The sequence below is a fragment of the Glycine soja genome, chromosome 7 (genome assembly GCF_004193775.1).
Source record: "Glycine soja cultivar W05 chromosome 7, ASM419377v2, whole genome shotgun sequence".
Classification (NCBI taxonomy): domain Eukaryota; kingdom Viridiplantae; phylum Streptophyta; class Magnoliopsida; order Fabales; family Fabaceae; genus Glycine; species Glycine soja.
The window spans coordinates 16060711-16087055 of record NC_041008.1 but is presented as its reverse complement, the minus strand read 5'-3'; the positions used below and the strand labels follow the sequence as shown (position 1 = coordinate 16087055).

At 30.2% G+C, this 26345-nt stretch overlaps 2 protein-coding genes across 2 annotated transcripts; both read left to right on the top strand.

Annotated features, from left to right (window-relative positions):
• The first annotated feature begins 11365 nt into the window (after nt 1-11365).
• LOC114417700 (transcriptional regulator TAC1-like) lies at nt 11366-14441 on the top strand. The gene has a single exon (XM_028382790.1). It carries the CDS (start codon nt 13450-13452, stop codon nt 13960-13962), a length of 513 nt encoding a protein of 170 aa, XP_028238591.1. The 5' UTR covers nt 11366-13449; the 3' UTR covers nt 13963-14441.
• A 4475-nt stretch (nt 14442-18916) lies between these two features.
• Nucleotides 18917-20755, top strand: LOC114417759. The gene has a single exon (XM_028382828.1). The coding sequence runs from the start codon at nt 18988-18990 to the stop codon at nt 20410-20412; it is 1425 nt and encodes a 474-aa protein (XP_028238629.1). The 5' UTR covers nt 18917-18987; the 3' UTR covers nt 20413-20755.
• Nucleotides 20756-26345: the final 5590 nt, after the last annotated feature.

Genomic DNA, 26345 nt, shown 5'->3' with positions numbered 1-26345 from the left:
CCAGGGGTCAGTTCTTTGTGGAATATTCTCCATAAACTAAAATTAGTGTCTACATAAATTAAAATAAGATTTTGGAAAAAAAATGAGATAAATTTTTAGCTTATACATAAATTAATTTTAACTTATAGAAAATGTTTTTTTTTTCATTTTATTCCCTTTAAATGCTTATATGGAGAAGTTTATTCAAATAAAACTTTAATTTTTTTTCTGAAATTATCTTTACAACTAAACTACCTTTGATTATGAAAAAAAATGTACGGATTAACTATACAAGAAACGTTGTCGATCTGTAGTATTATTGCAACACCGAAAATCATAATAACAGAAGACAAAATGAATTTTTATATGGAGTACAGTTATTAAGTTGTTTGCGTCAAGTAAACCATATTAATTCGTTAACTTCAATAGCAACGACGGGTCCAATGTTATACGTCTGCTAACTAACTTCAATATGTAATATATCAGTATGAGTGGTAAGATTATCAAACTAATGAAAATGATAGAAAATGACAACAGAACTTCATCGATCCATTGGTATTATATTATATTGTATAATTTGATAAGCCGATCGAGTTCACATAATGGTAATATCATGAAAGTTATTTCGTTCATATCTTATGGCATATTAAGTCAAAATTTCACAATATTTTAGTTCTTAATTTGCTTTCATTTGTTTCGCGCAACCTCTGTCCCAATGATCTTTCATTACAACATAATCAATTATATGGAAGACAATTTAAAGGGAAAGATAAAACATATATAATCTAGCGTGATTATTTCTGATATTATAACTTGCTTTTCAGTTAGAAATGACAAGTGTACGTATTTGTGTGGAGATCGACCTTATGATGGATATAATAAATATTTTAAATTATTATAACCTTATAATTTTAATGAATTAATATTTATTTTATGGATGAAATTATTATTTTTGTTATAATTATGTATAATTTTTACTTAATTTTATGTTGAGTTCAAAAAATAAATGAGAATAAAAAAAATTTATTTAATGTGTTACTAAACACTTGGGATTTCAATATCGATAAATAATTTATCATGATTATTATTTTTTAAATTATCCAAAAATATATGAGATTAAATAATTTTTACTTGAAATTTCAATTTAGCAAGTTATAATAAATTCAGTCCAAATATAAAAAACAATTATTATTTTCTCCATTTTTTATTAATAAAAAAAAAGATAGGAACGAAGATGGACAAGATGGGAAAATTCGATTCCCAAAAGAGGATGGAGATGAATCTAATTTTTAGATCCAACAGGGATTGGGGATTCGTGGAGTTGTGGGCGGGGGTTGGGGAGTCTAATCCTATCCCTTGTTGTCATGTCTATTTTCGGTCGTTCTTTTTAATAGTAAATTCTTTATTAATAAAATTGAAGAAATAGTTAACTTGTATTACAATTTTTTGTCATTTTTGTTTTGAGTATGATATGCAGATTTGAAGAAACTATAGTAGCATCATCATTGCAAAGCATAAGATAAAAAATGTAACATTGGAAATATATATCATTACTCATTGGAAAACAAGTTCTATACAATGGGAGCAGCAGAAATTAAACAAAAGTAGAGATTTAGGCAAGATACAGATGCTATGAGCGGCAAAAAAATTTATAGAAAGGAGACAAAATATAACGGATTTTAGTAAGGCCAAAATAATTTATCTAATAGTTTGTTAAGTTTAGCTTAAAATTATTTTAAAGTTAGTTAAAATGCACTAACTGATTTACATTATCATTTATTGAATCATAATATAATTATATGTGGATTATCATATATATATATAGTTTGTTGACTTTTATATTTTAGATAATTTCCAATTGATTGACTACAGGGACGGATTTGTGGGGGCAAGTAGGGGCTTCCCTCCCTCCCTTAAACCCCTTTTAATGTTATAATTAATAGTTTTATTAAAAGATATTTTAAATAAAAATAATATACTAATTAATAATATATATATATATATATATATATATATATATATATATTAGTTCAAGTAAAAAATATATATATATATATATATATATACTAATTAATAAATCTGATAATATATATTATCACTTACCACTAATTATATACTAATTTTTTTAATAATATATCTTATAACTAATTATATTCTAATCCAAAGTGATATATATACAAGTAATTAATAGATATGATAATAAATAATATCTCTATGACTTTTTATTAATTTTATTATTTAGGCTAACTATGATTTAATTGGTGTATTATTATAAGTATCATATATCTATCTATATATCTAATTAGTAACATTAACTATTATTAACATTATATTAATTATAAATATATATATATATATATATATATATATATATATAAAATAGTTGTTATTAAATTTGATGAATTTTAGTTATTATATTTAATAATTTTGTTCCTCTTTTTTATTGTGAGATTATTGTTGTGTATCCTATGTAATTTTTATTGAGCTTGTAAAATCCAAAAGTCTTCCAAAATTTGAAATAAAAAATTAATATAAATAAACTTGTTTCTTTCGTTATCATTTGAAATAAAAATTAATTTTAAATTTATGTCTAAAACTAATAAATAATTTTATAAAAGATATTATTTACTTGAGGTTAGATGCTTAACTAATTAAACTAAAATAAAAAATTCAGCCTCCCGTTTGATGAATTTCTGGATCTGTCTCTGATTGACTATAAAAAATTATTATTATGTGTGTTAACTTAATATGTATTAATAAATTTAATTAAAAATAATGTATGAAACAATGAAAAAAAAAACATTGTATTATCATCAAATTATGGATTGTTATATTTCAGATAATCTATATATTTTTATTAAAAAAAAAGATAATCTATATTTTTTTAATTGATAACAATTTTTTTACTCTTGTGTATGTTTTGTGTTGAGGATAATTATCCTAATCATATATGTTATAAGATTTGATCTTGCGATAGTGGTAATACAAACATCATTTCTTGTGGTAATTAACCAAGTGACGAATGTCTGTATAAATAAGGAAATATTTGTAACCAAAATATTTGTATTTTTAACACTTCTTGTGCAGTATGACTATATATATAAAAGAGCCATCATAGTATTGACAATTAATGAGTTTTCCACAGTGAAAATGCAAAAACACTGTTGAAAAAGACTCGACGGCTTTTGGGAAGGAGTCATTGGAAACGAAATATTCCAATTTCATTATTTTCATGGATGAATGATGGTTGGATCAAATGGATGGATTTTCAGAGATTGAATCAAATAAATTATTAATTAATGAGGTTATGAAATTAATCAAGGATGAGGGGAATAATAAGGGTAAGTTGCAAGACATGGAAATGGGGATGATAAGGCTGACAACGAGGGATAAGGTTTAGGCCCAAAAACATTTCTAAATTATCTAACCAATATTTCATATGGGCCAAGACGGAAAAAAGTACAACAAAGTGGGGCCTGCTTTTCTCAGCTCCTGCAATGCTCTTCTCACCCTTTTCATTTTTCAAAATGAAGGAAAAGTTAGTCTTGCTCCTGTCTCATTTCCTACACCCGTTTCCAACCCCCTTACTCATCAAACACACTCCCTCTTTTCATTTCCCACACCCCCTTCCCCTTGACTCCCTTCCTTTGGTGCTATTAACCTTCCTGTCGCACCATCATGAGAGCTTTTCACTACTAGCAAATAGATTTTTAACATTGGTTAAGGACTTTCAATATCGATTATTAATCGATGTTGAAACTACCAACATTAAAAGTATCAACGTTAATATCGATTTTTGAAAACCAATGTTAAACTAAACAATACAACATTGATTTTCTAAAAAACCGATGTCGTATAGTAAGAAATAACAAAAAAATGTAAAATATGTATATAAACCAATATCGGCTTTTAGAAAAATCGATAGTGTGGTTTACTGACAAAAACCGATGTTGTTTTAAAAAAAATTTTAATATCCTTTTTGTTTTTCTAATTATCAATTGTAATTATACATAACACAGCTTATCATTCAAAGTTGTAAAAACTCTAAAAATAAACATAAGCCATCCTTGAAAAGAAATAAATGAAAAGTAAATGTAATAAAATTAGAATATGTAGTATATTTTATATAATAAATTGTCTATCCACAAAATGATAAGTTGATAAAAAGATCCCTAGTAGAAACATTCCAAGCATCATTTTCCACAAAATATACCACCAAGAGTTATTATAAACAAAAATTTACAAATATTAGCATAGTATAATGTACTTAAATTACAAACAAATTCAAAATAAAACAAAGTTAGATATTGTATCTAGGGACTCAAAAATAATTTGCATTCCAACTTCCAAATTTTGTGATTCTGCAAAAGTCTTCCATCCACAGCCAATTTTTAGAAACTTCCTCCAATGATTATAAACAATCATGCATTCCATAATCTCTTCCAAATTCAGATGGATAAATTTTGCGCCTTTCATAAATAAGTACATAGTACTCGTCACATCCTGAAATTAACATTAAGTTCATCTTAGATATGTATATGATTTTAAAATTTGACAGATAGAGGTGTTTTTGTACTAATTATATACAGTGCTAAGTTACACCAAACTACTGCAAGTTATTTTGTAGTTATTTAGTAGGACTTTAAAAGTGGTTGAGTTAGGAATTTGATGGTAGAAGGAGTGTCATTTATGATAGGCGTTTGGTTGAGAGCTACTTTTGAAGATGGTCAGAAAGAAAACACTCTATCCAAAATAGGTCATGGTTACTTGATGATTACCTATGAGTCCATAGAAATCTCTGAGTTTTGCCCATCTAGCCAGTATAGTTGCATTCGTCAGATCTTGGCTATATGTAATAGAGTGTATGTTGTCATTATTGTCTTACAGATGTCAAGTATGCTCTAATTGATCCTTCCATCTTACAGCAAAAGTCATACTCACTTCACCATAAGACTACATTTAAAATAAACTAATATAAGAAATGCTGATGTATTATATCATGTCATGTTTATTTGAGAATAGTCTTGAAATTTCTAACCCGATCCTTAATATGAATTGTGTTGAACATTTTCTCTAGTTTTCTATTAATCTTCATCATTATTCCTCTATTGAACATTCATCGTTCCTAAACTCCATTTACAATATAAAAATTACTAATATTAAATGGTCAAGCATAAATAAACACATAAAAAGAATAACATCTCAATAAGCTTAGTATACAATTGTATCAAAAATCTATTCTACACATATAAACATAAATAGAATATATTTTCTCACTTCATCCACAACATTTGTTTTGCCTTAAATCTGTTCAGCTAGAAACTATTAATCCAACATTGTATAGTCTCTAATCTAAAATTACCCTTTGACTTAAAAGCTAGAATTGCTTAAAAATAAATATGCATGTCTACCTAGTAGTAGTAAACCAAGAGATATGAGATTGGTCTAGTGCATGCCACGGAGTTGTAAGACACAATGCATATACCCATTTTTGAAAACCAAGAATGATATTCCTATTTTCAAAGTATCAATTTTTTGCTTCAAGTTAACAACCCTAATATCATCTTGGGTTTGTGACAGAGGATCGAACATTTTAACCTAAAGTGCATGAGGATTCTTACCTAGTGAAATAGGTCGACGCACAACTGTACCATGGTTGGCCGTTAGATGGACTAACCATTCTCTGCCAATGTTCTTTGGTTGGGTGTTAGGTGGAGGTTGTTCTTCTACTAACCTTGTCTCTATTTTTGTGTTTTGAACCATCGTGAACAGATATGAGTGTCGATGAGTGAAATAGGCAGATAAATGCACAAGCTATATATTCTATCCAACGTAAATGATGGTGTAGAATAAGAAAAAAAATACAGGATTCATTAGTGGACTAATTCATAGTATTAGAGTAAATTGATGTTATATAATGTCTACAATAATGAATATTTAATATTATATAACAAAAAAGTAATAAATTTATAAATTGATAATTAAGTTTGCAAAATTAAAAAAATAAGGCGACCTCATGACAACCTCACGCCATGTCTTCTCCCTCACATGGCGACAGTGCCACGGTGTCTCCACCAACACTAAGCAACACCACCCAAAGCACAGGGCAAACTATTTAAGTTGCCACCCAAAGCACAACACAAAATAACACTACATGACGAGTTTGTTAATTTAAGTTGCCAAAGGTAAGAGAAAGACATACCTCATCGCCGAGACCGACACCAACACCGATAGCTAGCACAAGTGGGAGATTGAGACCGAGAGCAAGTGTGAGTGGGAGTAATATATCGAGTGCGAGCGAAAGCAAGTGTGTTGAGAGGAGGAGTTACAACACCGCGGAGGAAGTGAGAGCGTTAGGGTGAGAGTGAGGAGAGTGATAATGGGCACGAGAAAAACAATTATATATATATATACGAAAAACAATGTCGATTTTTAAAAAACTGATGTTAATGTAGTTACGTTAACATCGATTTTTTAAAATCCAATGTTAACCTTGTAAAGTTAAAAACCAAAGTTAACAAAGCCACGTTAACATCGGTTTTCCGAAAACCAATATTAACAAACTCATTATATTTACAATTATGCCACTGTCTTTTTGTTAACATCGATTTTCATCAAAATCGATTTTCATCGATTTTCGTAGTAGTGTTGTCGTCGTGGCACTCATTTCTTCCTACTGCATTTTCAATCTTGCCACCCCCACCATGAGAGTTTTGTTGTCACCAATAAGTGTTTCTTTTTCTTACCTTTTAAATTCAGCAAAGTCACGATTCTGTTATGTACTCGTACACAATGAAGTTACAATTTTGTCGTGTATGTATTTAAACCTAAATACATAGCCAAATCGTGGTTTTTTTTTTGTAGTGGACAAGATAATTACTTTTGGCCTATTTCCTAATTGATAATTTTTTATGCCAATAAGATGTTGATTAACTTAAGTTTTCCTTGTTTTCTAGTTCTTAATTAGGATTTTAATTGTTTTTCTTAATTAGAATTCTTATGCCTATGACTCTTTGTACTTTCAATTCCATATCAATATGATAAGAGTCTTCTACTTGCATTGATCTTCTTCCTTAAATAAAAAATTAAGAAGTAAAGATTCTCATGCTTCCTCCAATAAACAATTGCAAGACATGACCTCCCCGCATAATTTCTCTAATGCCCCAACATAAGATATATGATTCTTTTTTTTATAATGACAATAGGAGGGGGGAGAGGATATGAATAAGAGAAATATGCTTGATATATCAACTTAGAAGTATGATTGCAATCTATATGTTTGAAGTTGACAAGGACTAGTTCGTGAAACATTCCCCCAAAAAGTTGTATGTTTCTATATTTTAATTACAAGTAAAAGGATTGGAGGAAAATGTTACAAGTTTGATTCTCCCTCTAACAAAAAATTAATAATTAACATTTTTCGATAAAAAAATTACAATCATTCAATACATAATAATTCGGGATGGGGGGACATATGTAGGGGGTAGAAATACGAGGATAGAGAACTCAAGTATAAAAGAAGACTTGACATATAACAAGTGACCTTTTGGTTAAAAATTTAACAGTGAATTGATGAACTCAAGATTGAAGGCATTGAAATTCAACAATGAAGGCATTGATTCAATGGTTTGTCATTATTAAAAAGGTAGAGAATGTAAATCTGGATTGATACAGTCAGTTTGATCGATCTAATTGCAAACCATAGGTATGAACGAGTTAAGTTATCTATCAGATCAATCATACAATCAACTTGGTGGAAATTGCTCTAACCTGACTGATTTTTGGAAGACATGATTTGCATTGCTCTTACACAAGAAGACTTTAAAGTTGTTGTACCATCTTCTCATGGGGCCCATAGAGGTAGTTTTGCAATGCAACTTACAATTACACTAACATAATACTTTAGTAAATATAAGCCACAAATAATATATATATATATATATATATATATATATATATATATATATATATATATAATTCGTATTATATTTTTTCACACTAATTCATGTGAGTCATTTACTGACCCACTGATTTGATCATTAACCCAATGGCTCAATGTGTTGATTGGGTCGATTACCAGTTTGATTTTTAAAACTATGATCTCAGTCAACAAAGATACTTAAGGAATGTTTTTATAATGACAATTAATTTTTGAAGCACTCTCTAACATGAAGCCAAAGAAATGAAGACATGAGCGATCACTTCAAGACGTTAGTCAAGAGTCTTAGGCATATTTTTGTAAACTCCTTACTCATCAACTAAGCCATGCTACAATGATCCAATTTGGGGCTTTAAATTGAATTAGGATAATTAAATTGAGTGACTAATGATTTAATATAACTAAAATAGGCTTAAGGACATACAACAAGTTATTAGGGGCAAATTGAGTCGTAAGACTCAAGTTTAGAAATGAGAGACTCAAGTCCTATGAAACTAGACTCAAGCTTGGTTGGGCAAACTCGAGTTTGTACATTAGCTGCTCGTAAAGACTTGAGTTTAATTTTAGTTTGAAAGACTTGAGTCCCAATAGCTTTGGAAGCCTATGGACTTATTTTTTAAGATAATTTGATTCTAATCAATTGTTGGGTAATCAACGCTCCCACAAATAAAATTATCCACACCCACAAAGGATTGTGAGAACACAACAAAGATTATATCATATGAAAAATAATAAGAAACACAAGAATTTAACGTGGTTCAGAACCTCTTGCCTACGTCTACAGAACCGTCTCAAAAATATTTTCTTATCACAAAAAATGATTACTAGATTGTAACCCACCCCAAATAGTGTATCACTCTACAAATTCGAATACCCCACTTAATGGTTATAAGAAATGATAACACTATCACACAAAGATACTTTTCTCTCAACAAAGTGACTTTGTTTCACAATCTCTCTTCTCACACACTCTATCTTCATGTGTTGTGTTTCTTCACTAATTCTCTTCTCTATTTATAATGAAAATTGCCACCAACTATAATAAATAAGCTCTCTTGGAAGTTAAAACAAAAACAACTTTCAATGCATCCATTCAACTAAGGTTCATCTAGTAAAATGCAATCTTTCACTTTGCATTTATGCCATCTAAACCTTAGTAATAAAAATCCAATTTCCAATATGCATGCACCTTATCTTTTGGCTTGAAACTCTACAATTCTCCCTTTCAAGCCAAAAGGGAAACATCATTCAATCAATTTGAAAGTGAACAAACTCCCTCTCTAATGGAAGTATCTCCCAACACTTTCACAACATTAGAAAACTTCACTTTCTTCTTCACTTTGCTATCATGGTTCCTCTTCAAGACTTGACCATCAAAATAGCAAATGTTACCTTTATTTTTCTCTCTCGCAACACCAAGTGTCTTCCTTTGTACACTTTGCATCCCTACTTTGAACCAACATATTTGTACCCTTGTAATGTCATCTCCCCTATAGAAATCATATAGACAATAACAGAAGGTACAAACTTCATATTTGAGAAAGTTCGAATAGCACCATCATGGAGCTTTATCCTTACACTCCCTATGCCTTCAACCTTCATTTTCCATCATTTCCTAACTTGAAATGGCTGAATTCTCCATCAGTTTTCAAAGTATCAAACATCTCTCGATCTCTGCAAATGTGCTTTGAGGCAGCAGAATCCATCACCTATTTTGTTTTAGCAACCTCATCGTTTGTTTCCAGAAACACATCATCTTCAACACCTTTTACTACATTAGCTTTGGAGTTGACACCATCTTTGTTCATATCTCTTAATTTTTTCAAGTCCTCCTTCATTTGTTTGCACCTCACTTGCGCATGACCATTCTCACCGCAATAGTAACATTGAATGTTACTCATATCTCATTGTGGACGCGATTGTGATTTCGATCTTCCTCTTGGACCATCATGTCTCCTTGAATGATTTCTCTCTCGCTCAAACTCCACCACAACTATTGCATTGTGTTCATCATCAACATTTTCAGTTCTCATCATTTTTTCATTTTCTCTAAGAGCGGTAGTCACATCATCCAAATTCAAAGTTAATTTTCCCACAAGTAAGGTTTGAACCAAAGCTTTGAAGGACCTTGGTAGTGAGGCCAACAACAACAACGCCTACTCCTTATCAGAGAGTTTATCATCTGCATTCAACAGTTGACTGACTAGCTGATTGAACTTGTTGATGTGGTCATGGAGATATCCTCCCATCTCCATTTTGAGTTGATATAATTCCATCTTCAAACAAAGGCGATTGGTTAGTGACTTTGACACATAGATATTCTCAAGCTTCTCTAACAAGACCTTCGGTGTTGTCTCTTTCAACATGTTGTGTTTTATCTCAGGAGCAAGGGCTAGCCGAATCGTGCTCACAACCCTCCTTTGGATCTTAGTCCACTCGGTTTTATTTATAAAAGGTGGTCTTTCATCTTTTAACGCCTGATCAAGACCTTGCTGCACCAAAATATCTTGAATAGTACTCTACCAAATCATAAAATTTATTTTCCCATCAAATAATAGTATCTCAAAACTTTATGTGCTCTCAACCATAACTCTGATACCACTATTGGGTAATCAACGCTCTCATAAATAAAATTACCCACACTCACAAAGGATCGTGAGAATATAACAAAGATTACAAAGTAGGAAAAATAATAACAAACACAAAAATTTAACGTGATTCGACACCTCTTGGACCATCATGTCTCAAAAATATTTTCCTATCACAAAAATGATTACAAGATTATAACTTACTCCAAATAGTGTATCACTATACAAACCCGAATACCCTACTCAATGGTTACAAGAAATGATAACATTCTCACACAAAGACGCTATTTTCTCAACAAAGTGACTTTATTTCACAATCTCTCTTCTCACGCACTCTCTCTTCATGTGTTGTGTTTCTCCACCAATTCTCTTCTCTATTTATAGTGAAAATTGTCACCAACTATAATAAATAAATCCTCTTGAAAATTGAAACAAAAATAACTTTCAATTCATTCATTCAACTAATGTTCATATAGTAAAATGTAATCTTTCACTTTGCATTTAAGTCATCTAAACCTTAATAATAAAAATCTAATTCCCAATATACATGCACCTTATCTTTTGACTTGAAACTCTACATCAATCCATTAATCAAGTATATCTTTTTGCAATATACAAAAAAAAAGTTTTTATCATTCAGAAAACTCTAACTTTGATTAATCCCACGGAAAAATAGGTTAAGAGTTTTCAAAGCTTTTGAGATTGAAAATCATTACCTATCAAGTTTTATTAATTAAATTTTAAAACTAATCTTCTGTAATCAAATTGAAGTTTTCTTTTTTCCCTGATAATCTTATCTAATACATTGGGATTTTTTTAATATCTTTTCCAAGTTAATGAATCCCTATATAAAAAGCTTTTCTATTGAGAAAAAGAAACCAAGTGAAAACCAAGTAGAAATTAAGAAAGTATAAGTCCAAATCACAAGAGAATTAGTGTACTGTTAATAGAGAATTAGTATTTAGATCATGGTGTGCGTGCTTGGTAGATGGAGAGAGTGATAGTGCTCATGTGTGATTTTATTTACTTTTGAGAAATTATACTTAGCCAATTGTGTTGTTTCAAGGGAGTATTCTTGGAGGTTTCTAATTGAGATATAGGTTGAGGCATCCCGGGGTTCGTTTGTCAAGGGGGTTACTTTTAGTTTATCTTCATATTCACTAGGCTGTGTGATTCTAAAGGACTAGGTCTATGGTTCATATAGGAGTGTCCTAGGGTTTAGGTTGTCTGGCGTAATGACATAATCAATTTCTTGCTCTATAACATTGACTTAATGAAACATCTCAAGTGTCATGAGGATGACTGCACATAGGTCAAGTTCACCGAATTAGGATAAAATATTAGTGTATTCTTTTTATCCCTTAAACTTTTTAATTACTTGTTTTAATTATTTGTGCATAGATTGTGTTAGAGTTTTGGGATTTAAATCAATTCCAATTCTTAAGTTAGTCCAGGTTATATAGTAGGAATACACAAGTCAAGAACACCCCTACTCGTTACTAATAATATTTTTTTTTTCTATCCTTACATATTAACGTTGGCTTATATGTGTAAGCTAAGTTGTTATTAAATGCCAGTCTCTATTAATCGACAAAAACAATTTAGTAATGACACTTTTAGCGTGACAGCCTCGTGGCCATTTCTTAGTTGACGGTAAATTTAATTTAGGCAACGTCCTTGCATGAGTAGTCGTCACTAATATGCGAATTTCTTGTAGTGGATCTTGTTACTATAGTTTGGCCTGTATACTTTTGGACGGATAAAATCTGACACACCACATTTGACGACTTATATGGTTGGTTGAAAGTTAAATGTGATTTAATATGTGTCCAAAATTTCATAACCAATGGTGGGATTGGTCAAGTTGTTAGTAAGTTGGTCTTGAGAATGAGTACAGGAATATCTCAAGCGAGTGGTCCTTGATTCGACTCCAGTGGAAAATAATAATTCTTGAAAAGGGGGTGAGTTGGTACAAATTCCTGTAGAACTATCTCTAAGGAAATCGATAAAAATATATATTTCTAAAATGCCATAGCTATCATCATATCCTATCACTATGCTATAGATTTTACATAAAGCAACGATAGATTCATCTGTAGCAAGTTGTCATTTTAGTAACAAGAAAAATGAAAGATAAGAAGATCAGATAATAAATTAAACTATTTGATTAAAGAGACTCAAACACCATTCGAACAAACCACGTAATTTAAATACGTAAACTTCCATATAATAAAGAAAATGGATAGATTTCATCAAAGCACTGGAAAAATAATTATTTACATTTCTAAATAAGAATAGCTTTTCTATTTCATAACTTATGATAGATATATATCCCCTTCTTGCTAATGAAGAGTTTTTTTTTTTGTGAAATGCTAATGAAGAGTTTAATACCCTCACAAGTGGACCAAAATGTTTATTTAATTTTTCACTTCTCAAATATATCGTTGCATTACTAAAAAAAATATCGCAAATGACAGCTGCTACTGTGATAAAAGGTTAGCTAATTCTTTGAAGACACAATTATTGTATTTGCGTACCACACAATACAATGAGCATATACCTAAATTAACTTTTACCATCAGGGAAAACATTTTTTTAGCTTTTCATTGAGCGTAGGAGCACAACTTAAAAATCATATAAATGCTTATTGATCCTCTCAAGGCAATGTAAAAGGAAATGTCTTGTAGAATAACTGAACGAGTAATAAACATGCATCTGATTAATATTTTATTCAATCAGCTTTAGGGTTTTCAATTAACTATTTTTAAAATCATACGTTCTAAGTTGAAAACTATAATACTCAGCTGACATAATAAAAAATGGCAAAAAACTCGTATATGCTTAGCTTCTGTAGTTTTCCAAGTTGTCTATAAATTTTGTCTCAGCCAATCTGTGTTGACCACAGTTTCATAACACAATTTCTTCCTTCTTTTAGTGAAATTTATGTCTTATTGGAATTTCCCCTTCACTTTGCAAAGAAAGATGGAGTTCAATTCCCAAAACCCTAACCAATCTGAGATAAGATGGAGCTCAGATGATCAGGCTGGTCCTGGACAAGTAAAATATTCTTGTTCCTTTTGCCAAAGAGGGTTCTCAAATGCACAGGCCCTAGGAGGCCACATGAATATCCATAGAAGAGATAGGGCTAAACTCAAACAATCTGCTGAGGAAAAGTTGCTTTCTTTGGACATCTCAATCAAAACCACTGGCGATCCAAATGACCCTTCTGATTTGGAAGAGAAATTTTTGTTTCGGCTGGGTGCTGGTGAAGAGAAGCAAGCAAGAAACCATAAATATCCATTCAGTTTTCCTCACAAAGATGATCATCATGGTCATGTTCCACAAATTCCCCATCTGCCTTCTTTTGAGGAGAAGACAGCTGAATTAGACCTCGAGCTGAGGTTAGGGCTTCATCCTCAGGAGTCAGCAACATTGAACACTAGATCGTTCTTTTGAATAAAGTTTCCAAGTGGAAGATCAGCGAAAAGTGGCTTTTATTTCATACCTAGCTCTTCTTCCAACTTATCTACAAAATATATATATATATATATATATATATATATATATATATAAAGGTAATATTTGATTATGTTTAAGAATTTAATTTTGATGCAGTATTGATATTCTTTTCACTCACAGTACTGTATCAAAATTAAATTCTATATATAAATATATGTCTTGTTATTAGTTCAATAATGGGAAGCTATCATGTGAACTTTTATGTTAATATTGCTTTTTGTATTTTTCTGCTAGCTGTACGTTGTAGCAGATGGGTTTGCATGTGATTTTCTTTTTGTCTTACTTTTTATTCTTTTGGGGTAATTACTGTTGTTATATCTATAGTATATACTGTTTCTGTAATCATACAACTATTATTTGAAGTTGTTGTGGTTCGGTTATTATATATATATAAGAAGTTATATGTTGGTTTCGAATTATGATTCTCCCAAGCAATTTTCGTTTTCTAGCTAGTTTGATATTATATTGCATGTTACAAAATCAATTTCTGTTATAGCATGAATCATAACAAACATCACAACATTTAGTACAAAATGGTTTGAAGGAACAAGAATTAAAGGAAGATAACTCAGATTCATCTAAGCAATTCACTTAAGATCTATTGAGTAAAGATGAGAACTACTAAATTGAATATACACTACTAAATTGAAAATATATTTGATAAAAATGAATTTAAAGAAAGCAAAACGGACCTGTACAATTATCCATCTTTGGACATCTCATTGTAGAAGAGATAGGGCTAAACTCAATCAAAGTTTCTTTTAGTGGAACAGCATGACATACGGACCTGTACAATTATCCATCATTGTCGTCTGAGTTAAAAAGTTTTAAAGATGGACACAACTTGATTTCTTCTCCTTCATAATTGAAACACGTTAATGTCATCGAAGTTAATTTGCTGATAGTCCATAATCTTCTTATAACTTAATTTTGCACGCATAAATTGTATACCAATTCTATTTAGAATTCTAAAAGGGCCTTGTGAAAAATATTATCTGCAAAATGAACCTATACACGATCTCTTTCCTTGAAACTTGCATCTGGCTTTTACAATCTATCAGCTCATGCTCAATTCTTATACTTTTCATTTTGCTCAAAAAATTTCTCTTGAACCTTTCGGGGTAGACTTGGAATTTTTTCACTCTCTTTTTAGCATCACTGCTATAAGATGATAGTTAATGGGAATTTGAGTTAAGTCTAGAGAGCTTATACGATTAGATCCAAATACCTCCTTGAGGGAAAACTTAATTTGCAGTCTTACTTTGAGATCCAATTGTGGCAATTAAAGATCGCATGTTCTAGTCTTTCCTTCACTAATTATCTTCATGCATTAACTTAGCTTCGAATAAGAACTTATTTTTGCCTATACACTTATTAATGATGTGATGATGAATTAAGTAGAAGGGCGATATAATTATAGCTTATGTAGTACGTACTAGATAAATACATGTACTTTGCTTAGACTTTTAATATTTTCAGTATTATAATTAGTAATTTACTTGGATTAAAATATAGAGACATATAAAAATGGTTCTATAAAATTAGAAAAAGTACAAATGAAGGAGTATATTTCAGAGAAAAAAATTACTTTGCTTCCATATCAACTAACTTTATTTTTTAATTTTCTAATAATAAAATATTAATTTATTTTATTCATTTAAAACTAACATAATCTCGTTGTGAAAAAAGACAAAATATTCAGAATTTATGAATGTCACGTTTTATTATATTTCTAACAACTAAATTAGACTAAAATTTTAACACCTATACTGCAATAATAAATTTTATAAATTTCTTTGGTCATTTTGTTCCATTATAACAAGGTACACATTAAAACATTCATTAATAACATCAAACAAAAATATCACAATTCTATAAATAAACATAATAAATATTATATTTATATAGAAAAGCTTATAAATGTTTGATAAATAAGTTTTTCTCAGTAGCTTCTAATATTTTTTTTAAAACATTATTTAAAGTATAATATTTTAAATGTTAACTTTTAACTTCTAATTTTTATATTTTTTTATTTTATTCCTTAATATTTATTAAATTTTCTTATTACAATTTTTAAATAAAACATGGTTTTATTATTTATGTTTCTTTCAACTCAATCTTCCTCCCAATTTTTTATATTACATTTATTTTATCCATTTTACTATTTATAATACTTAATTTATTATTTCAACATTATACTTCATGAAATTCTCAGATTTATTTATTTTTCTTATTTTTTGAATACTTGATTTATTTTGACCATTATGCTAATGAACTCCATCTGTTCCTAAATATAAGATTTTTTTCTAAACTTTATTTATCTCTTTTAAAAAGATTATAAGTTATCTTTTACCTTAATTATTTTTTTTACAAAAATATCCTTATTTGTTTTACTACAAATGTTATGAATTAAAAAGATAAATACATTTTCTCTTATGAGGATTGTAGAATAAGACTAACATACAATCATTGATTAATTAAAGAGTGATTAAATGAAAAGACAAAGATAATGAATTATAATAGTCTTTTATTTAGGGATAAAAGAGTAATTTAATGTTAATAACTAAATTAACTAATTTCATTAAAGAGTGTAAATTAATTATAATAGTCTTTTATTTAGGGATAAAAAGAGTAATTAGCGCCAAAGAAAAGTTAATTTGTTGCTTATAAATGCAACTAGAGGTATTTTTTTTCAAGATTAAACCTTTCCTATCAAACCAAACTAACGAACATTAATGAGTTGTATTTTTCTCGTCATTCTAGAATTGATTTAATTAAGAGTATCTTTTAGTGAAAAAATAATTAATGATTGACACATTTTAGATTAGACTTTATATAAAATAAAATAAAATTGAAACCACACTTTTAGTTTGTACATGATAATAAGGAGCAAGAGCTAAGATAATAACAGAACATAATTTTATCTTTAAAAAAGTAAATAATTTTGCATTTAAGAGCTAGGGAGATTCAAATTTATCATGAATAATTTATTTATTTTTACATAAAATTATAAAAAAAATTTGTCCTAGATTAAAGATCATGTTTGTTGTTAGCTAAAAAAAAATTATATATAGTAAAAATTAAACACCAGCTGTCCTAAAAAAAAGATCATATCCCACCATGAATGCAGCTTGAACAGAAAATCACGAATAAAATTTAATGATTCAAACATGATTTTTTTTCTAAAATTTATTTATCTCTTTTAAAAAGAACTTCTTCCGTGAGATCGCACGAAAAAAGAAGGTTCTTCCACAGTTGTAACATTAACTGAGGAAAAACTTCTTCTGTGTCATCTCACAGTTCTTTCGCAGGAGCTCACGGAAAAACCTTCTTCCGTGAGTTAATTTATTTTTTTAATTTTTAAATTTTTAGATTATTTTGTATTTCTCTTTGTTATTTTGTATTTTGTATTTTACTATTACAAAATTTAATGCATATTTAATTTGGGTTATTATTACAAAATAAAAAATATTTATTTAATATATATTAAATTTTGTAATAATAAAAAAATTTGTGATAGTAAATATTTTTTATTTTAAAAAATATACGAATTAAATATTTTTTATTTAATTTAGGTTATCATTAAAAAATTTAATATATATTTAATTTGGATTACTATTACAAAATTGAATGCATTAAATATTTTTGTAGACGTAACCCGAATTAATGCATTAAATATATTTTGTTTAATTCGGGTTACTATTACAAGATTTAATGCATTAAATATTTTGGTAATAGTAACCCGAATTAAATATGCATTAAATATTTTTTATTTAATTCGAGTTACTATTACAAAATTTAATGTATATTTAATTCGGATTACTGTTATAAAATAAAAATATTTATTTAATATATATTAAATTTTATAATGGTAAAAAATTTATAATAGTAAATATTTTTTATTTAAAAATATATATATACAAATTAAATAATTCGTATGATTTATATCAAAATTAATTATCATAAAATTTATTATTTAAATTTATATGTGCATTAAATATGCATTAGAAATTGTAGTGATATGTATAATAACATTATTTATTTTATAACCTAATTGACTCATTATTCCAGTTGGTTATAGTGTTGTGCTAATAACCTATATATTGTTTAATTTGTATATTTTTTAAAAATAAAAAATATTAACTATCACAATTTTTTTTACCATTACAAATTTAATATATATTAAATAAATATTTTTTACCATCCTTTAAGTAGACCTGTAACAATCAAATGAATAAATGAGTTATTCACATACTTCAGAAAAATATATATGAATTAATTATATTATACCAGCACAAAATGACAATTATTAACCAAAGTAATGGCAATAACCGGAGGATGTGATGATGGTCGATCCCTACGAGAAAAAAATGGCATGCTTTGGTCATTGGATAAAGTGGCCAACACCTATTTTAAGGGGAAGCGTTAAGATAGCACATGTATAAGTTGAAGAAAGGAAAATATATAACGAAAAAGAAAAAAAATTAATAGATATAATAAATATTGTAATGTAAAATAAAAATAACAAAAATAATGAGATAAATAAATATAATTAATAACCTACCCATATGTCACAAGTAATTATCCTCTTCATCACAAACAAATTTTTACAACACACTAACTTTTTCTTGAATATTCGCCACCAAATCTCCAAAAACAACCTCCCCATGCCAAGAGCCAACCCAACAGACACCCCGACCAAATTAATTTAGTTTTTCTTTTGTTTGTTAAACACACAAAAGTGGCAATTTTAAGGAGAAAAAAATGCAATAATTTGACACAAACACCCAGCCCAACACACATCGCCACCACACCACCAAATTCCAGTCAAAGGACCCGTCAAAACTTAAATAACAAACTTTTGTCGTCAAATTATTAAAAACCATTGAAACCTAGAAAGAGAGAGAGACACAGAGAAAGGACGGTGTTGGTGACGTTGGTCGTCCCACCCCAAGCCAAAGCATGGCTCGTTGTCCCGGGGCGGCGGCGAACCTCTGCTGCCTCTTCTTCCACCACAACCAGTCCCCGCCGCCCGAGACCCTCGGCATCCTCGCCTTCGACGCCGCCAAGACCATGTGCCGCCTCATCTCCCTCTACAATTCCCTTCACCACCAAGAAATCCTCCACCTCCGCCGCCACATCATTAGATCAAAATCCGTCTCTAACCTCAATTCCCGCGATGAGTGCTTCCTCCTCACCCTCGCCTGCGCGGAGCGCCTCGAGGACCTCAACCTCTCCGCTGCCACCGTCTACCACCTTGCCACGCGCTGCTCCAACCGAAACCTCACCCGCTGCTTCGAGGCCATCGACGCCCGGAAGCTCCAATTCGGAACAAAAGACGTTGAGACCAAAATTGAAAACATGGAGAAGCTCGTACTCGCCACGCGGAGCCTCCACAAGGCGATGGAATCGCTCACCGAGATGGAGGCTTCGGAGAGAAAGATGCAAAAGTGGAGAACCATTAGGGAAAACCATGGGTTAAAAGTGAAGGTTGAATGCTTCAATGATAAGATCATGTTTTATAGGAGACAGGTTGTGTATTTCAAGCAAGTTTCACTTTGGAACCAGACATTTGATAAGGTTGTCGCGCTCATGGCGAGAATCATTTGCATTGTTTACAACAGAATATGTTCGGTTTTTGGAACCTTTGTTACCGGCAATGTCAAACGTAGAAATCAAAACAAGAACAACAAAAATGGGGTTGTTAGACGACGTATTTTCGAAAACAGTTATTGTCGCGTGGAGCATCGCGAGTTGTATAGGATGAACCTTTGCATGTTCGACCAAACCGAGGAAGTGTTGAAGAAGCGTGCGTGGGGGTGTTGTAACGTGAAGAGGGGTGCTCCTACCGGGGTTTTCCGGTTCCACCACGCGCCGTCAGGGGAAGGTGGTGAGGTGGCAATGAATAACCGCGTCATGCGGCTGGCACCGGCGAATACGGTTGGCGGGGCAGGGCTTTCACTGAGGTATGCCAATGTTATTTTGTTGGCCGAACGATGCATGCATGCGCCTGATGCCACGATTGGGAACGACGCGCGTGTTACGTTGTATGATATGTTGCCTGGGAGGTTGAAGATGAAACTGAGAGCAAAGTTGAAAGGGGAATGGTTGGAATGGAAGAAGTTGGAGGGTGGAGAAGAGGAGCACTCTGAGGCGGCGACACGACGTCACGTGGTGGCGGCGGAGGTGATGGAAATATTGGTGCCGGTGGCTCATGACATGGTGAGGTGGCAGGCGGAGAGGAACTTGGAGAAGCAAAAGTTTGAGACGAAGCCAACGGTGTTGTTGTTGCAAACTTTGCATTACTCAGATTTGGAGAAGGTGGAGGAGGCCATTGTGGAGGTGTTGATTGGGTTGAGTTATATGCATTGGTACAAAAGTGTATGATATGGTTTTGGTGCTTTCATTTCAAGGTTTCATTTATTTGATTCTTTTCTTGAAAAGAAAATTGTAGTGATTTTATGCTAACAAGTGTAACATGTTTGTTGCCTTTTACATGTACTACGTGAATTGTGTCTATAGAATTCTGTGTAGAGATCTTGAGTTTGTGTCTTAGAGACAATGAAAGTTTCGTATAGTCTATCACTTAATTGATATAGGGATGGAATTATCAAATTATAGGTCATCATTAAGAGGTGATTTGCTTCAATATCTTGATCAATGCACTAGGCTCAACAGAGATTACAAAGGAAGAGTAGGAGGGACATGGGCTCCAATGACATTGTAGCAAAGCAACAACATCAAAGCATTTCGCAATTGCTCATAAAAAACATAATCGAAAGAATTGTCATGCAAAATGCTTGCTAGAACATCAGCGCATGTAAATAAATTATTATGCATGATAAATTTATTAATTTTGAAAAAAATAATTATCTTAGAAATTACACAATTTTCTAATTGGTTTGTACTATAAAATCTTTTATGCTGACAATAATCCACTAACTCATAGATGACAGAGAAAAAAAGAAGTTATATGATGTGGTAAGAAAAAAAATATAAAAAAGGTGTTTGTATTTAAAAGATGTTCAAATATGATTATTTTTAAAATAATTAATATTATATATCCTCCACTTCCAAAGTCCTCATAATTCTGGTATGAATGAAGAAATTCACACCTAATGTGTCAAAGGATAAGAAAAAATATAAGTGAACAGAAATAATATTATTGAGCAATACTATTAATAATGTTCCTCTCTTATGCAAGTTTAACATTGTGGGTAACCTGTCCAAAAACAACATACCAGAAAATGTTACCAGCACTAGCACTTTAACATTAGACATGCTAAGCACTTCCAAGAAGTTTTACACAAGACACTAGGGTTGAAATGATTTTCCTTTCTCTTGGGTGGTTTGAACTGTGAGCATAATCATTGGAAGGATGTCAATTTCTTCTTTGGATCTTATAGCGGAGGAGGTAGAGGTGGAGACATAGTGGAAATATTAACGTCTACACGAGTTTATCCGATCTTTTTAAAGTATTTGTGTTTTAAGGTTGTTTTATAACAAATAATAAATACTATAAATTTTTTTTATCTTTTAAAATAATTGTTGAATTTTTTATTTTATTTTTTTCTTTTCACTTCATAATAAATATATTTATAAATTAATTAAAAATAAGAAAAAAAATAAAAATATAATTAATAAAAAAATTATTCTTAAAAAAGTAATAAATATAATCTTAATTATTGCAAACGATAGATAATAAAACAAAAATTCTTCAAAAATTCATCAATTAAAAAAAATCAAAGGAGTAGTTAATATCCATCAAGCTGCTGAGGAAGGCTGAAATGCATGATTTTAACTTATTTTTTCGATACAAATGCATGATTTTAATTTATTTTTTCGATACAAATGCATGAGTTTAACATTTGTGGAAAATACTGGTATTGTTTGACACAGCAACATCAAACATAAAATGGTTCAGATTAAATCGTACTAGAACCGAACAACATCTATGATTGCTATGGGCAGAAATAGTTTATCCATGAGCATACTAGCAGTGTGTTCAACCAAACTTAATGTGGGGATTGAATGATAAGCTGTCAGAAATGTTACATTATATTGTCACAGAATAAATTAATAATGAATGTGACTTGAGCATCTTATATTAATATTATTTTTAGCATTTTCTTTTCTACATATAAAATTTATAGGAAACAGATGCTTCTTTCCCATTGGATGGTTAGTTGTGTTCCAAGAGTGAACATTCATTATTACCGATTGCTCATATTATATTGACAAAAGATGAGCATTGGACATCTTAAGAAACATCTCCATGTACAGAATATATTCTATTGGAATTTGTAAAAAAAGTTAGTATCTAGTCAAAATTATCTAACCAACCGTATATAATAATTGTCATTTAATTTTGTTAAATCATCATTTCCTGCAACAGACCAAACAGAACATAGATAAGGTTTATACACTGGTTTGGTTACTTTGCTTCCTCGGCCTGAGATTTTATTTAAAGTTGTTTATGTTTTGGCATGTGATTCTAATTAACTGGGTCGATATTTGGTTTTTCGTTGGAAGTAGACAAATTTCTCGGCAAATAATAATTAGATTCTTATGACATGGAGCTTCTTTCAATGTTGATTAGAAATAAGAATATTTGCCTATACGTGGGAACTAGCTTTTAACAAATTCATGGATTCATCATTAATTTATTTACATATTTGTTCTACAAATTCATAAATTTATAAATAAAATATCTTGTCTATTTGTTCTTTTTAATCTTTTCAATATCCCTCTACAAAATAAAATTTTCAATTATTTGCATCACTAAAACGAGGTCAAAGCCCATTGATTGGATTGCTTATTAAGAACTTATTTTCTGTCTAATTTTAAATTATTCAGAATTCAAATTCAGAATATACTAAAATTTAAGTTAATGGTCTATAAGACTATAACATGCGTAGCAGTCTACATAAAGACCCGTTAGCCTGTCATGTTTCACCGAATGTTGTGGCATATGTGCTTGTATATACTATATCCCTGGTCACTCTCCTAACAACAACCGCTGAGCACACGTGTCCTTTCCTAAAAATTTTTCAAATAAAATAATCGATCCCCGTTGCAACCGCGCTTCAGCTCTGCAAACATTTTGTTGAGGTTCAAACAATTCTTTGCTTTCTTCCATGTCTTTTCTTTCAAAATTCAAATTTAAATTTAAATTTTAGGCTTTATTTTTTTTATTTTCTATCCCTCATTTTCATTTTCATTCATTTTTTTCTCTCTCCTACACTTCTTATTCCCTCTCTCCCCGTCAATCCCACTTTGCTCGGCCACCTTCATGTCGTGGTCGTGTTCCCTTCTCCATCAAATTTCTCTCTTCCATCTTTCTCTTTCTCTTCCTCTATCTTTCTCCAAGAGCAACAAGAAGCCTTTTTCTTCTTCTTTTTTGAAGCAAAACCCAAATTAACAAGAAGCCTTCTTCTTCTTTTTTGAAGCAAAACCCAAATTTTGAAGCTTCAGTTTCATGGTACATATTCTTGTCCTAAGTTGGGGATTAAAAAAAAAAACATTCTAAGACAAGGTTCCTGTCGAGGACCGTCTTAGAATGTCCTGAACAGAAACTTATCTTAGAATGTTATATATTTTACGACGATTCAATACAATTGTCATCATAGATACCCGCACTTTTTATTATGCTTGATACGACGACAATCGATAACCAATGTTGTAAGTTTCAAATAATCGATGTAATACGTTTTTATTATTGTAGTGTTAACTCTTCAATTTGATGATATTGTAGGCAATATGTTATTGCTCTTTCTCTTTCATTTACTTTTTTATCTCTTCAATTATATGCACGTTGTTTCCAACTAAATATGATCACAATCAACCAAAACATTATATTTTCTCAACCTTTTTCTGCATAATTTAAAAAACAGACGCATCTTATTTATCTACATAACATCACATTCCATTATTATCTACTCATTTATTCATCTTACAACTTAATAAGGGGCTGCTATTATGATTTATGAATCTGATATGAAATGCATCGTGACTCCAACATCTAGTTATCAAACTGTACAAATATGATGCAAGTAAAATTAAGCTTCCATTGTTCTTAGTTTTTACTTGTACATGTTTTCTGAAGGAAATTGTAGTACTAGAATACTACCTTTGATTGATGATATGTAACTATGTTGTTGTTAATCTATCATTTTGTACGTCATCTTAGTTTTTCATAATGCTCCTTCTGTACACCATCTTCCCCATAAATAATAATATATTAGTATACTTATTAATGAATTAATTAAAGTACAATTCTGTAAATGTAATCTAATGAATAAAATCAAACATGGTGAAATTATCTGTACTAACTATGGGCTACCTTCCTCCATTTTTTTTATTATTTCCTCACTCTTTTATTTTCTTTGAGAAGGTTAATTCTTAAATTAACAATTTATTTAATTTTGATTTCTGAAATGATTGATTCTTATATTTCTTCTATCAACTGCTTTATCTTTTCTTCTTTCTTCATTTTCACAGCTTAAGCTGCAAGGTACAAAGATAAAAAAAAATGTAATCCAGCAAAGACAAAAGAAATGTAATTCAGCAAAGACTATTTTTTTATTGTAAGTGTCTTGTAATTGAGTGTTGGAATCAGGTTAAAAAGTCATTCAAAGTGTTTAAATTATTTTATGCATTTGTACATGTCATGTTATAATCTGCAAAATCTACTTCAAATTTTGAAAAGGTTAGTTATTCAATTTTTATTAGCACTTAAACCAACAAAAAATATGCTTACGCTTGCTAATTCAATTAGACGTAAAGAAAAATTAAAAACAATTTGATTTCATCTCTGAATATATAGACCAACTTTTATTTGAAATCACAATATTTAAAGGTGAAAAGGAAAGTGTTAATTACATAATTCTTGAGTTAATCACAATATATTTTGTATGAATGCATTTCAATATGTGTTTACTAACAATTTTTCTTAGCTAACAATTTATTTTGGAGTAATTCTTTTTAGAGATATGTAACATTATCAACTATGAAGAAACAGTCTTTTGCACAACCAGAACCCTTGGCCTCGAGCTTTGCCCCCTGTAATAAAAAAAAAAAGGAAACAAAAAACACAACCACAACCCTACATATCAGGATGATGTGGATATAAATATAAGGCAGTCCGGCTTTAAACGTTCCTTTTTTATTTAACTTACTGTTTTTTCATTTTGTTTTTTGTTTTTTTTAAGGGTAGAGAGACGAATTTCTCCTAATTTAAATAATTTTGAGGGATAGAACCCAATGTTTAGTCCCCACAATACATTCCTATACCCAAACTTCATATTTCCTTAATATGCAATTAGCAAATGGGTTTGGAGTAACGCACTAATGCGTTAATTTTAAGTAATATTTCAAAGATTAGACTAGACTAAGACAAAGGGTGAGAAATATTGTGGTTGACTTTGGAGACACTGTTATTTTAAAATTCCCTTACCTATCGCTACCCATTAGAATCTATTCACCTCCAATAAGAAGCAGTTTCAGAATCTATTCACCCCTTTGCACCCCTCCAATTGTCCAATTGAATCAAAGAAGGCTGCATGGTTTTGATCTTAAAAATTTGTTTGGGATTCAACTCAACCTTATAAAACAAATAGTAAATAAGAAGATAAATCCATATTCCTTAATATATTTCTATGTGCAGTGTACATACCATTCTTTCCCATTAATACAGCAATAGTTGGAACCTTTCTCATCCCATATTTTTTTAGAATAGTATCATGATAAACTTTGACTCACGGCATAACTATTTTTGAAATTAAATACAGTATTAGAAAATTTACAACACACATTTTATTCAACTAATAGAATTAGATACCTTAATTAGGACAAAGTTATTTTATAATTATTGGACGATACCTTAATTAGGACAAAGTTATTTCATAATTATTGGACGATGAAAATATCTTTCTTGACCATTAAGACACTACAACAATTTTAACTTTTTTTTATAAAAAAAAAAAAAAAGTACTCAAATGTGACGAAATGTAACCATCAGTTTTTCAGTTGCACTTTAAGTGATCGTGATATTTGCTAATAGGCCATGATTTTTTATTACTTTTGGCCATAGGGCAAAAAACATTCAAAAATCTCAAATAACGAAAAAGACCGCGCATTTTAAGATGTTATCATGCTTTTAAGACCACATAATTATGGCTCTATAATGGTTTTCTAAACTTTTAGGACATGATTTTTAAATGTTATCATACGCATTATATATGTTTAAACAACATTTATAAAAGAGTAAATTAACATATATTTTAGATAACACATTTTTTAATGTAAACGAATAGTATAGG